Source organism: Neomonachus schauinslandi, chromosome 8 (assembly GCF_002201575.2).
Source record: "Neomonachus schauinslandi chromosome 8, ASM220157v2, whole genome shotgun sequence".
NCBI classification, from domain to species: Eukaryota; Metazoa; Chordata; class Mammalia; order Carnivora; family Phocidae; genus Neomonachus; species Neomonachus schauinslandi.
This window is the reverse complement of record NC_058410.1, coordinates 113,620,574-113,635,035: the sequence shown is the minus strand read 5'-3', so window position 1 is coordinate 113,635,035 and position 14,462 is coordinate 113,620,574. Positions and strand designations below refer to the sequence as shown.

Below are 14,462 nucleotides of genomic sequence, written 5' to 3'. Positions count from 1 at the left end.
TTAGAGCACATTCAATGATGAATTCTTTATTTATTTTTTTTTTTTTAAGTGCTGCTTTTGACACAAAAACCGGGTTACGTGTGGCAGTGAAGAAGCTCTCCAGACCATTTCAGTCCATTATTCATGCCAAAAGGACCTACAGAGAACTGCGGTTACTTAAACATATGAAACATGAAAATGTAAGTTATTCATGCAAGAAGAATAAATTTTGGATTTTGCATTCTTTACTGGATTTACTTAAGGCTGTAGTGTTCAAATATGGGAGTCCAAGGCTATTTTGTGTTATTATGGGTTCTTTCAGTGGGGAAGTTTGAGGCAGCATGCCTTAGATTCACTGAATGTCTTGTTGAGGTGACTATTAATTTATAGATAATTTAATATTATAATTTTCCTTTTTAATCTTTTTTAAGACAGCTTTTCCAGATTCAGGTATTTTAATAAATGTGACAAAGACATTGTTTAAGTTAAATATAACTTTTTCTTTTCTGTCAATTTGGAAATTTGAGAGCAATGCCATCCTGCAAAGGAGTACTTCAAAATCCTAATACAGTAAATAAAAGGATGCAATTGGACTATTAGCTGAAAGTGAAAAAACAATTAATGGAGGACACTTATTTTCCTAAATTTCAAAATCAAGTTAAAAAGAATTTATGTGATTGCCGTATGAAAGGAACTGTAAAATTTGTATCATTGTGGAAACAATGGCGTAGAGATTTTAGAGTCATTTGACCCTATCGATTGTTACTGTGTAGAAAAAAATTCAGAATGTCTAAATTTATTATTTGGCTATTCAGGCCTTTTCTGTTTTAATAATTGAACTTAAAAAAATTTTCTTAAATTGCGGATCAGTGATACTTTTTTAATATACACTTGTTTCACAGGGTACAAATTTCTTCTAAATTGGGAGCATTGAGACTTGAATTTGGAATTGGATAACCCATGCTGTTGTAATCACAGCTATAGCTTATTTATTTTCATGGTTTATTTTAATTGCATACTATTGAGCAAATTCTGTTTTCCCCAGGAAATAGAGGTTTCTATTCCTAGGTATAATTTTTATGATCATCCATGTACAAAGCTGAGTTTTTAAAAAGTTCAGTGCAGTGCTACAGCCTTCCTAATCAGTGACATGTTTACACGAAGTTGAGATATATGGAAAAAGCTACCAGGAGAAGCTTTATTCCAAGGTCTGCATACAATCAAGGTGTTCTGGCAGCTTAACTGATGCATTTACATTTGGTTTTTAGCACAGTTGAGTGTGTATGCTGTTTTTCATTACACATTAATAGATGTGACAAAGACATTATCGTAGCTCTTTAAATAAATAAAACTTTGAAAATGGAATGCAAGCGAAACACTTATAGAACCCCAAAGCACTTTCAGGAGGCCCTGGGATCCCACTGATGTTGCCAGTGCTCATTTCTGAACATCTGGTTTAGATTACCAGCACTGTACTTTATTGTTCTGCTTCTCTTCATAGACCATTTAAGCCAGTGTTTAGGGCAAAGATTATTTTGGGTTATCTGACTCCATGCCTTAGCTTTTCTAGTAATCATAAGAAACAAGCTTATTTAGTTTATTTTGCTTTAATTTTCTGTGATAAGATGCTTCAAAATGTGTCTTATATGGTATTAGGCTGGTTACATTTGGGTCACTCTGTATCTGTAGAAATGAAGAGGCCACAGTGATGGGATATGATTGTTCTAATTTAGGAAGGGCTACAAGAATCTTTAAAAAAAAAAAAAAAGGGGGCTGATGGGACGCCTGGGTGGCACAGTTAAGTGTCTGACTTTTGGTTTTGGCTCAGGTCGTTATCTTGGGGTCCTGGGATTGAGCCCTGTGTTGGGCTCCATGCTCAGCAGGGAGTCTGCTTGGGACTGTCTCTCCCCCTCTCTCTGACCCTCCTCATTGCATTCGCTCTCTCTCTTTCTAAAATGAATGGATAAATCTTTTTTAAAAAAAGGGGAGCTGATAGTATTAGGAACACAGGATTTTAATTTACATAAGTTGTTTCATATGCAGCTTGCTTAATAGCATTTGACCTTTTCATGTTAACATGTTTAGGTTTTAGCAGTATTGATATGGAGGGTCATCTGTACTTAAATATTGATAATTTGGTTTTGAACAAAAGAAGGCATATGGCTGAATGTTTTATAGTTCTCTATTCTGTTAGGGGCTAATAGACTTTGACTCAATATAGGAAAATTCCTGAATATCAGCCTATACCACAAACACTTGTTAGGAGCTCAAATTGTAAAAGTAGTTTTGCCCAGGGAAGAGCCAAGACCTCCAAATAAGTTTAATCGAGGATTTTAAGAGGCGTTCCTCTCCTTCATATTCCTCTTTCTTTTTCAAAAATGACTCTTTTGGGGGTGCCTGGGTGGCTCAGTCCGTTAAGTGTCTACCTTCAGCTCAGGTCATGATCCCAGGGTCCTGGGATCGAGCCCGCATCAGGCTCCTCGCTCAGCGGGGAGCCTGCTTCTCCCTCTCTCTCCCCGCACTCGTGCGTGCGCATGCACGCACTCTCTCTCTCTCTCAAATAAATAAATAAAATCCAAAAAAAAAAAAAATGACTCTTTTGGGGGGCGCCTGGCTGGCCTAGTCAGTAGATCTTGGGACTCTTGATCTCAGGGTTGTGAGTTTGAGCCCCACGTTGGGTGTAGAGATTACTTAAAAATAAAATCTTTTGAATGAATGATTCTTTTGGGCCACTGTACAATTTTTAGCTAGCCACTAGGACTTCAAAAACAGCAGCACCTTAAAACTCTTGACAATATTAAGTATTGGTAACAAATATAATTTCTAGGTGCCAAGTGCACATGTGATCTTTTACACAAAAATGCCTGACTCAGAATCAGTGGTTCATTTTAAGTTATTTCTTTTATTAGTGATAATGAATGACAGACACATACTTACCAGATGAGTAATAGGAGCTAGGGGTATGTCCTCTGTGCCTGTAAGAGTTCCTCGATGAACAGAGTTAGCTGGTGCATTCCTGATTGAACTTGTGACCTTGATCTCATTAAAACCCGCTCTCAGGAAAGATGAAAGGGAAGCAGCCTGCCCGCTGCATCTTTTTGCTTTCTGGATAGGTGCTACAAAGATTGCCTGGACTTAAGGGCTTGGAGATCTGTACATTTTGAAATTTAAAAATATTCAAGGAATCCTTTCATAAATTTTATTTGGGAGCCTTAGATTTAACACTACCATGGTAGACCAAGTCATTGTTTTGGTGCATTTGTGTTAAATACATTAGATACTGTCTTTGGTGACTGAGTTAAAGTGGATTTTTTTCTTGAGTATGTGCCGATTTAGTAAAAATGTGTTACTTCTGTCTGTCAGCTTTTGGACCACTGTAGGACAATCATCAGAGACATTTGCTGATTATTTCTATTATAAATGTCTTTTCTAAATAATTGATTCCTGGGTTACTTTTGGGTTTCTGAAAGTATATAATGGCAAAAGGAATAAAGAAATAGGCTAAAGTATAACTTGAATTAAAAGGAAATTTCCATTTAAGAAATGAGAAATGTATAGATTATGGAATATTCCTAAAAGTTCTCCAGACCTATTCTAATGCTGGGAAACTTTTATTTTACAGTATTTTCCTTTTGATGAATACTCCATAAATACAATTAATGGAGAAGGGATATTTGTAAAAGCCAACAAAAAATTAAAAATACTTTGATGTAACATGGGCAGTTTTAATCTCATAAAATGTGTCTTTTTTAGGAAATTAAAATTTGATAGGCTGTTTACTAACATGCTTGCTCTATTATTTTCCACATTAGTTTATTGTGCTTCTGGCAGTCATGCTTCTTAATCATTTGAATAATTTAGTTTAGCTTTGTATCTCAAATTTTGTACTGGAAGCGGCTGCTTCAAATAGTTTGTTTCTGTGCTTTGTATTTTGTAATTCTTTATAAAACTTAAGGATTGTTATCACCACTTATTTTGGTAATCAACAGAGGGTCAGGCCTTTGGGCTAGGCACCTTCAGTTACATTGTTGACTTAATCTTCCCCACAATGCGATAAAAATAAGCATCCCCTTCTCTTCTGTATGAGGAAGTGAAGCTTGGAGAAGATACCTTTCTTTCATTTATTTAACAAAATATTAATTGAAGTACTGTGTGCCAGGCACTATTCCAAGTGCTGGGATTATTGGATTGAAGAAGACGTAAATTCATGGAACTAAGAAATCGCAAACTGACTGTGGAGTTCAGACTTACAGCTCTTGGATTCTAAAATGCTTGTGTTTTCAAATTGAAGTTGGAGCTGTTATTTGGAAATGTTTTGGACTTATTTTGTTTTACTTTATTTTGTCTTTGAGGTAACTCTTGCATGAAAAATCCTATGTAAATTGATCTCTAGTGATTTACTTTAATCTGAGGAATTTCACAAATCACCATTGAAATAATGTAAATTGTTTTAAACTTTTTCTGTTGTATTGGGGAGATGAGGCATCTCACATAACAAGAATCAATGTTTAGAAAATATTGGAACAGTTGAATAAAATTGGCTTATAGATCTCAGTTACCTAAAGCACAAGTGGGGATGGGGAGAGTAATTAAAAGACCAGAGGTCTAAGCCAGGAGTATATCAAACTCAAGGAAGACAATTATGGTGAAGGTAAAATAAAATGATTTGACTTAGATTTAAAGCACAACTCAGAGCTGTTGTAAGGTCAGGGATCCACTGTTGCTGAGAATGTAAGCTGACTTCACCTTTATGTAGGACAATTTGACAATATTAAGATCCTTAAATATATTGGTGTCCTTTAATGCTATAATTCTGTTTCTTGAAATTTATTTTCTGGAAGGAAATACAAGATGTGCAAAATATATATTACACATGTACATATGCATATGCACACACGTGTGCACACACACTTGCAGTGATCCTTAAATGTCGAAAGATAGGAAATTGGTTAAATTATGGTATATACAAATGGTAGAGCATGAAAAATATTTGAAGATACAGTCATTATGTAGTAAGTGACAAGGCAGGATATAAAACTATACAGAGTATAATCCCAACTTTAATTTACATACATCAGAAACATCAAAGGAAATATCTCAGAATGTTAATGATAGTTATAATAGGTAGTGCAATTATAAGTAATTTTTATTTTCTTGTATACAGTTGTCTGGGTAATGATCTTACGGATAACTGTACCTTTCCTTTGGAATAAGGTGCAAAGTCTTGAAAAGCTATTCTCCTTGACTTCCAAGGTCTTTTTGTTGTTGTTGTTGTTGGCTTGTTTCCCATTTGGGTTCAGGCTGTATAATTGAAATTGCTTTTTAAAGTCTGATAGTTAGATGAGTGGAGTAACATTCTAATTAAGAGTGTTCCTTTTTATGATAATGTTTTGAACATTGGTATATTTTACTTTCAGGGCTGTTCATTTAACTTGCTAGGTTAGAACAGCGTGCTAATGCGGCCCAGGCATGGGCTAGTGTTCATGAAGGCCATTTAGCTTTTGTTTGTTTCGTTTCCAGATATTCTTAACTCTGGTTTTAGGAGTAACTGGCGGTGGTTGGGGAATGGTGGTGGTATATATGGATTAGTCAGTGTAACTCCATGACCAGAAAAACTGCTCAAAGACCATGAATTACTGAGTATTAAGTAGTTTTTGCTTTATCCTTGTATAAGGATGGCCTTTTTTCCCCCCATTTTTAAATAGTCTGATCTAAATACTTGATGATGATTAAGAAAAGTATCTGAATATTAAGAATATTATAAGAATAACCCCAAGAATATACTAAGAGAATATTTTGGGGCTCAAAAATGTCAGTCCTTTCTAAAGGAAAAAAAAAAGTCAGTCTTGAAGACTACATGTGGAAAATTTTCATGGGATAATAATAGTTTAAAGAAGAAAAAAGATACTATAGTAATAGCTGTTGAAGTGTGACTTTTTTCTGCTTGTTCATCATTAGACTGTTAGTGCATGTGTAAGTCAAGAGCCCTAAATCTTTTTGCTTCCTGATAAACTAATGGCTGTATGTGAGCAAATTCTAGAGAAATGATGTTTTTAATGGTAAAATATGTTATTCTGGGAAGTGATGCTAATAAGTAAAAGTCAAAAGCATAATTTGGGTGAAAAAATAAGTTTCAGCTAAGTGTATGAGATAGTGGGATTTGAAATCAGTTCTTATTAAAATGTTTAAGACCTGATGGGTATTATAGTTCTATATTTATTTACTGCTTGATTTTTCTGTTTTCTTATAGGTGATTGGTCTGTTGGATGTTTTTACACCTGCAAGGTCTCTGGAGGAATTCAATGATGTGTGAGTGAATCTTTTGCACTTGCCTTCCTCAGCTGGCTGATGAAGATTAGCAGCCCACTTTTATTCCTGCACAATTTAGCAGTATACAGACTTCAAAAGATTCTTATTCCTACCATCCAACTCCCCTAGGGGAAGGGGATGGATACAGAGATGTATATCATGTATGGTATAAATCTGCGTGGGAGGGGTCGGCGCCCAAACCGCTGCATTGCTCAAGACTCAACTGTATATTAGTATTTTCATCATTCCAGGCACATTGTGAAGATTCAGTGGTGAGTCCTTGCAGGAGTTCCATGGAAAAGAGCATAGCGAGTTTTGATTATGATTTTTGTTCTCAAATGGCCTGTCCCAGTTTTAAAGGGACACCTTTACACTTTATATCATTACATTCACATCAAGAAATGTAACCAGGCCATGGTTCCATATAAGTTCTTCTCTCTCTTTTGTCCAACTTGTGTGTGGAAATGGTACTAGACCTGCATGCTCTTCCTTGAAGTATTGGATTTCTGTCCTGAGACAAGGAGTGGGCCTCAGATATTGAGAAAGCTGCTGCATAGTGCTAGTTCTCTCAGTGCTAGCCTGAGATTATCAGGAACCAGTAGTGGGGGTTTGGGAAAATGAAACTGGAGAAAAAGCTGCTGTGAGAATATTTATTTAGTAGGTCACCATTGTGGGCAACTGGGCTGAAAACTACCAGGATCTTTTAGGAAGCAATTTGAATGCACCTGAGATGGAGAGCATTTATCCCCTGGCCCCTGACCCTGTTGGCAAGGGTTTGCTCCAGGGGGCATTAATGCCCTCAGATGCTCAGATTGCACATGTGTGAGGATAAGATCGATACCAGCAAGTGTTCTTGTGCATATAGGAGCTTTCTACTGTAGCTTTCCCAGTATCTGAAGTAGCCCACCTCCCTCCCATCCCCAATTCACAGTTATACTCTACCATAGAGAAAAGGAACACCTTAAATTCAGAGTTATACATTTTGTCCTCTTGAAATTTTGGCATTCCTACCTGGAAAGGATGACTGTTGTGAAAATCAAAACAGAATTGCAGATCATGGCTGCTTCTTTCTTAACCTCTACTCCCCGTTGTCCCCAGTGCTGAACTTAACCATTTTCTCCCTCCCCTTATCCTGTGTTCAGTTTCTCTGACCTTTATTTATCTTAGGCTGAGTGCAAGCACCATTTGCCCGTTTCCCAAAGAACAAGCAGGGGGATATGTTTGAGCTTGTGTGTTCTGTCTAATGAAAGGGTGAAAGAAAAAAATGAAAAACAAATGTAGAACATGAAATGTAAAAAGAAGCAGGAAAGGTAGCAAAAATTTTTTCACACCATGTGAACTTAGTTGGAAGATGATATGGCTAAGAATAGAAGATGAAAGTGAAGAATCTGGTCCAGGTATGAGAATTTCCACCCACATTAACCTTGATCCTGCTAATGAAAATTTAAGAAACAAGCAAAGGGTGGGTGCCTGGCTGGCTCAGTTGTTTAAGCGTCTGCCTTCGGCTCAGGTTGTGATCCCAGGGGTCCTGGAATTGAGCCCTGTGTCAGGCTCCTTGCTCAGCTGGGAGTACTTCTCCCTCTGCCCCTCCCCCATGCTCATGCTCTCTCACTCTCTCAAATAAATAAAGTCTTAAAAAAAGAAAAAAGAAACAAGCAAAGGGAAAGTAGGCAATAACTAAGAACCTGCAGCCCTGCTTGGCATTGGAATGTGGAGGCTTCCAAAGATTATTGGAAGCTACCCAGGCAAGGGCATGGGTGTTGCAAATTGTTGAGCCCTGCTGTAGGCTATACTTGGAAAAGAATATTGCAGAATGATATTTTTTTCCTTCAAAATTAATTTATTTGTTTAAAGACAATATTTTTAGAACATCTTTAACTTTATAACAAAATTTAGAGGGAGGTATAGAGATTTTCCAAATATGCCTCTGCCCCGACACATGCATAACTTCCCGCATTGTCAACATCACTCACCATAATGGTACTTTTTTTTTTAACCAAGGATGAACCCGTCGTGACACATCATAGTTTACCTTAGGGCTCACTCTTGGTGCTGTAAATCTATGAATTTGGAAAAATGCATAACGACATATTAACATTTAATATTATACAGTGTATTTTCACTGCCCTAAGAATGGTGGGTTTTGATATTCTGCCTAGATGTGGAAGAAATGCTGAAGTAATGTGTTTGTGAATTACTCTGGAAAACATTTGAATCAGGTCTGAGCTATACCCTAAAACTTTAAGTATCATGGGGATGGATTTATTATTTAACAAAGGATTTGGTGATTTGCTAACCTGGGAAAATGCTGTATTTTGGCTTAATCAGGCATTATGGAACTGGATTATGAACCTGTTTTTTTCCATGTGAAAAGGTCTTATTTAAGGCTAGTGTCTATTTGAAAGGTGAAGGTTTGTCCATTGTTGTGCCTTTGGCTCCTTTATCCATTTGAAAGCCCCTGACTACAAGCATACCCACTGAACTAAAGTTGCATTTATTTCTTCATTCATTCAACAAATACTGTCACTGCTGAGTAGGAATCTGTTGTCTCTACTTGACTTTAGCTGGGTTCTAGCCATTTGTCTGTTTATTTATTTCCAGCTTTATTAAGATATAATTGACATAGAACATTGTGTAAATTGGGTTCTGATTATTTATAAACAAGAACTGAGTTCATCCCTTGGGAGCAAATCTCAGTACCACTTGTTGAATGCTTGCTGAGTGGAGTGTTAGAAAAAGTCTCCAAATAATGGGAAACACTAATCTTCCCCTTGCGAAATCAAAATCTTACTAGGGGAAGGAAGTAAACTCAAGAACACTTTTGTAACCAAGTTACTTGGCTGTATGACCTGGACAAGTCACTTTGCTTCTCTGGGCCCCAGTGGTTCTCTAATCGAACCTAGTAGGCAAATGATGAAAATTGGGGTAGTGGACTTCTGAAGTGTTTTTTTTTTTTTTTTTTTTTTAAGATTTTATATTTATTTTAGAGAAGGAGAGAGACAAGCACTCGAGCAGGGAGAGGGGCAGAGGGAGAGGGAGAATCTCAAGCAGATTCTGCATTGAGTGCAGAGCCTGGAGCCTGGTGGGGGCTCGATCCCACGGCCCCAAGATCATGACCTGAGCCAAAATCAAGAGTCAGACACTCAAGACTCACCAAGCCACCCAGGCACCCCTGAAGTGTTTTTAATACTAGAGAATCTCTGAAAATAGAATGGTAAACCTAAGGTTGCCTTAGGAAAATGTTTCATTGTTTATTTTTCTATGATGTTTGTATCACTGAAAAAAATTAGCACTTGTCCAGGACTATGGTTATTTCAGTGTTTTCCAAAGTCATTTCAGAATTTGCATAAGAGGCCAAACATCTTCACCTACAATTGCAAGGTTTGCAAATTTAAATACCTTTAGGGTTAGACAAATAACATAAATGAGGCTCAGTATTATACAACTGGAAGTGCTAGGATTTGTGGTAAAACAGAGTACTTATACTTCCTAAAAGCACTCAAATTGACATTAAAACAAAACAAGCAAACAAAAAACCCACTACTCTGGCCAAATCAAACACGCTGAAGGCTGGCGTGGTTCTACAGGCTGCCAGTTTTAGAGCAGGCTATAATTTGAACATTAACTTTTTGTGCTAATTAATAAAATACCTAGTTACTTTTCATATTTACACTAACTTAATTATGTGTTATGTGTATTTGTACCTTTATGTTTCAGTTAGCACTTTTCATTTATCATACAATTCAAATTTTCACTGTATTTTTAACTTCTTGGTTAATAGGCATTCTGCATACTTCTTTTGTAAGACTGTACTTTTGAGAAAGGAACAATAGGTAGTGAGTTTGATCATTAGGAATAATGTACAGTTACTGACTCTAACAGATACTGTTTGGAAAATGGGGAATTAAAAGATGAGCATATCAAGTTCTTGACTGCCGTATGATGTGGTTGCCCAGATGGCAAAATTTTGCAGAGATATAGCTAGACCTTTTAAATGATTGGAAATCATCTGGACATTTCTTTTGGCTTCTTAATTGCAGTATTTGGCAGGAGGTGGCATATATATGCATATGCATGCTGCAAATATTTAGTTACCAATAAAAGTCCAAAAATTTTAAATGGCTAGTCTTAGAACCTAACCGCTAGAGTAAGCTGCATCTTTGTGCTACAGTATTGCCTTTTCTTGGTTATAGAGGTTCTCTAACCAAGCTTAGGAGGCAGTAAAGAGTTTTTGGACTTAGTGGGAACTATTTCCTCAAATTTCAGGAAAACTGAATTGTCATGGTAAGTGGAAGGCAGTCTGTCCCTACTATGTACCACTTTTTCCATTTTTTTTACAGCTTCACATTGCAAGTTTCTCATACCTGAGTTCCTTACCTCTCCTTAGTTCTCGAAGAGGGAAATGGAAGTGGGGTTGTAGATTCTTCTGTGATCTAGCAGAAGACCTTACAACAAGGGTCGGTCAGCAGCCATTGTTTTAGTGAAAACCAGTGGGCAGATTATAGCCTGGTTTAGAGTTACATTTGATAAAAGTGATTGTTTAACCAATAAGTGTAGCCTTTTATGTCAATATAAAAGCTGCTGGGTATACTGAATACGTAAAGGGAGTTTCTGGATTTACATTTAACCTGATTTCATTCAATACTTGAATACCCAACCTATACTAGGCACAGGACTAGTCTCTGGGGAATGTAACAGTAAATAAGATAAACATGAGCCCTGATGATAGAGTTGAGACTCCTAATGGGAGAGAAGAAAATTTTTTTTTAATTTAATTTTTAATTTTAATTTTTTAAAAGATTTTATTTATTTATTTGACAGAGAGAGAGAGAGAGAGCACAAGCAGGGGGAGCGGCAGGCAGAGGGAGAAGCAGGCTCCCCACCGAGCAAGGAGCCCGATGCGGGACTTGATCCCAGGACCCTGGGATCATGACCTGAGCTGAAGGCAGACGCTTAACTGACTGAGCCACCCAGGCATCCTGAGAAGATAATTTTAAATAATCAAACAAAAGACAGTGTGGTCAGTTCCGAAAGATCCTACATGATTTGTTCCTGTGCACTCTCTGACACCATCTGTATTTTTTCCACTCACTCTCTGCTTTCCAGGCACTCTGGCCTCTTTGTTCTTCCTTGAGTACAGACATCCACATTCGCAGTAGGACCTTTGCCCTGGTTCCTAACGTGGGCCTGAACATTCTCCCTGCATATCCACGTAACTGGCTCCTTCATTTCTTTCAGGACCCTCCTCAAAGGTCTCATCACCAGGAGCTCTTTCCCCCTCACTACTGTAGCTGCAGTCTGCCTCACTGTCAGTGTCTGCTCCTTACTTCACTTTGTTCTTAGCAGATTTTACCATCCTGTGTTTGTTATTGTGTCTTTTCTCTCTCTGGCTTATATGCTGTAGTAGAGTAGGGAGTTTGTTTCCTTCCTTGTTGAATCTTTAGTACTTAGAGATTTCAGATGAGGAAACTGCACTTGAGAGAAATGAACTGAACTCTATAATACCACCTACGAAATTGCACACATCCCAGGTCTTTTGGCTCTAAATCTATTTCTGATCACATTTTTCTTGATCCAGGGCTATGATTATTATTTGAAAGTCTGCTAACCCTTCTTATTGGGTAAATACTGTGATCGGTTCTGTGTCAAAACTAAAGGCTTTCCAGGGGCACCTGGGTGGCTCAGTTGTTAAGCGTCTGCCTTCGGCTCAGGTCATGATCCCAGGGTCCTGGGATCGAGCCCCGCATCGGGCTCCCTGCTCTGCGGGAAGCCTGCTTCTCCCTCTCCCCCTCGCCCTGCTTGTGTTCCCTCTCTCGCTGTGTTGCGTCTCTCTCTGTCAAATAAATAAATAAAATCTTTTTTTTTTTTTTTTTTTACTTTTTAAACCTCTTCGGTGGTTTGAATATTTCTTTATTGTGTACATACATTATTTTTATTGAAAAATACAAGTTTAAAAAAGTACATGTGCTTGGGAGTTAATATATTTAAGATGCCATGTGTCTGTCTTTTTAATCCTTGTTGTGTGAACATGTATTTATATTATTTAACATACTTTCATTTTTGCCTTGGTCGGCTCAGGCTGCCATAACCAAATACCACAGAGTGAGGGGCTCGGACAACAGAAGTTTAATCTCTCCCAGTTTCTGCAGGTATAAAGTACAAGATCAGGGTGTTGGCAGGTTTGCCTACTCCTGAGTCCTCTCTCTTTGGTTTGCAGAGGGTCACCTTGTCCCTGCGTCCTCACATGGTCTTTTTGCTGTGTATGTCCATCCCCGGTGTCTCTTCTTATGTCCAAATTCCCTCTTTTTTTTTTTTTTATTCTTATGTTAATCCCCATACATTACATCATTAGTTTTAGATGAAGTGTTCCATGATTCATTGTTTGTGCATAAATAAAATCTTAAAACAACAACAACAACAAACTAAAGGCCTTCCAGTTGCACGTGGTGCCTGTTATTAATGAGATGAAGCATAAATGTTTGTCTAAAACAACTAAACGACCAAGTCAAATTTGTAGTGTGGAAGTAACATACAGAATATGAGAGAAGCTTAGTTGGAGGAAGAAGGTAATAACTGTATCTGAAGAAACAGATAAAAATGGATGGGGTATAGAGGTTGAAATTTATTCCAGACAGTCAAAGAAATAAAGAAAACATATGAAGTGTACAGAAAAAGAGATTTGCATTGAATGGAGAATGTTAAAGGAGTAGATAGATAACCATTGGTTTTTCTTTTGTATTTGGATAAAAACTGTGTAAGTAAATTGATTGGTTGACTTTTGTGGCAGAGAAGAATTGTTTTCCTAATTTAGCAAAAAAAACATTACTTAGAAATACTGCTTTCCTCCATCACTGTGAAAGAAATACCCAGCCTCATTGTTTGGGCTTACAGACATACTTTCATTCTTTGAAAATAGGCTGAGCATCCAAGATAGGTGATATAAGAGAATCAGTGCGGGAGAAAGATGAAGGAGTTGAAGCTCCTTGTAGATGCCTACACTTGAAAACTGAATAAATTACACATCCTTTAAGAAAATATCATTGAGTTTTTGTCTGACGTGTCAATAAGATGCCCCGTTTTTCTCAAATGAGCTGATTTCAAAAGGTAAAGAAGCTTCAGGGTCTAGCTTAGGGTTTGGGTCCTTCAGTAAATCTTTCCCTCATTAACTCCTTCCTAAGTCTGGGTTGGGGCCCTCTCCTGTGTGTTCGCTAGCACCTTGATGTTCCCTTTTATAGTTCTAATCATGCTCTATTATGATTTTACATTTATATATGCCTTCCTCTCGTCTTTTTCATCATTGCATCCCCAGTGCTCGGCAGTTAATATTTATTGATGGAGTGATTGAAGAAACAACCTTGTGCTGTCCTGTTTATAACTGGTTGATGAACTAGTTTTCCTGAGGTCTGCTCAGTGCATTCTCTTTTGACTAGCTTTTTTTTTTAAATCCTGTAACAGGATATATAGGATATAACTAGGCTCAATATTCTACCATGGAGTCTAGGTTGGTCGATGTGGGTAAGTAGAGGGCACCTCTCAGTAATCTTTGCTTCAAACGAGAATAGTTTGTTGTGAAATAAGCCGGCTAAGCTGTCTACCTGGCTGCTAAATGGTGCTTTTACTCCTTACATTAGAAGCATCTGGTCTGTTGACCAGGTAAGATCTTTGGCATGAGTATTTCAATAAGATGTGTCTTGCTTGGTCTTACTAGTGATTCTATATGCGTTGTCCTGGCTCATTTGATTCTGTTCAGTAGTAATTGAGTGCTTACCATCTATCAGACACCGTTCTAGTTCTTTTAGATACTACAGGGAACAAAGAGAATTTTGTCCTCCTTGAGCATTGTACAGATAGATAATAATAAACAATGAGCATACAAAAAATTAGATAATATATTAGCAGGCAGTAATGCTGTGGACAAAAAAGGTAGAGTAGGGAAGGGAATCAGGAGTGTGAGGGTAGGGGGTGAGATGCAGTTTTAAATAGGTGGCCAAGGATAGGCCTCATTGAGAAGGTGAATTTCGGACCAAATGTTTGAAGGAGTAGAGGAATTAGACCCATGGATATCTGGGGGAAATGCATTCCAAGCAGAAGGAACAGCCAGTGCAAAAGTTTTGGGGTGGAAGACTCCATGCTGAATTGGAATTGCAGCAAGGGGCCTGTGTTCCTGAAGTACG

The 14,462-nt window shown here is 37.6% G+C and overlaps 1 protein-coding gene across 3 annotated transcripts in view; it reads left to right on the top strand.

Moving 5' to 3' along the window:
- MAPK14 (mitogen-activated protein kinase 14) overlaps positions 1 to 14,462 on the top strand; it is a 73,569-nt gene that overhangs the window by 23,617 nt on the left and 35,490 nt on the right. For all 3 annotated transcript variants that reach the window (XM_044917685.1, XM_021684676.2, XM_021684675.1), the window contains exons 2-3: positions 50 to 179; positions 6,230 to 6,288. In XM_044917685.1, the coding sequence (XP_044773620.1) occupies positions 50 to 179; positions 6,230 to 6,288 (189 nt within the window). The remainder of the gene's footprint in view (positions 1 to 49; positions 180 to 6,229; positions 6,289 to 14,462) is intronic.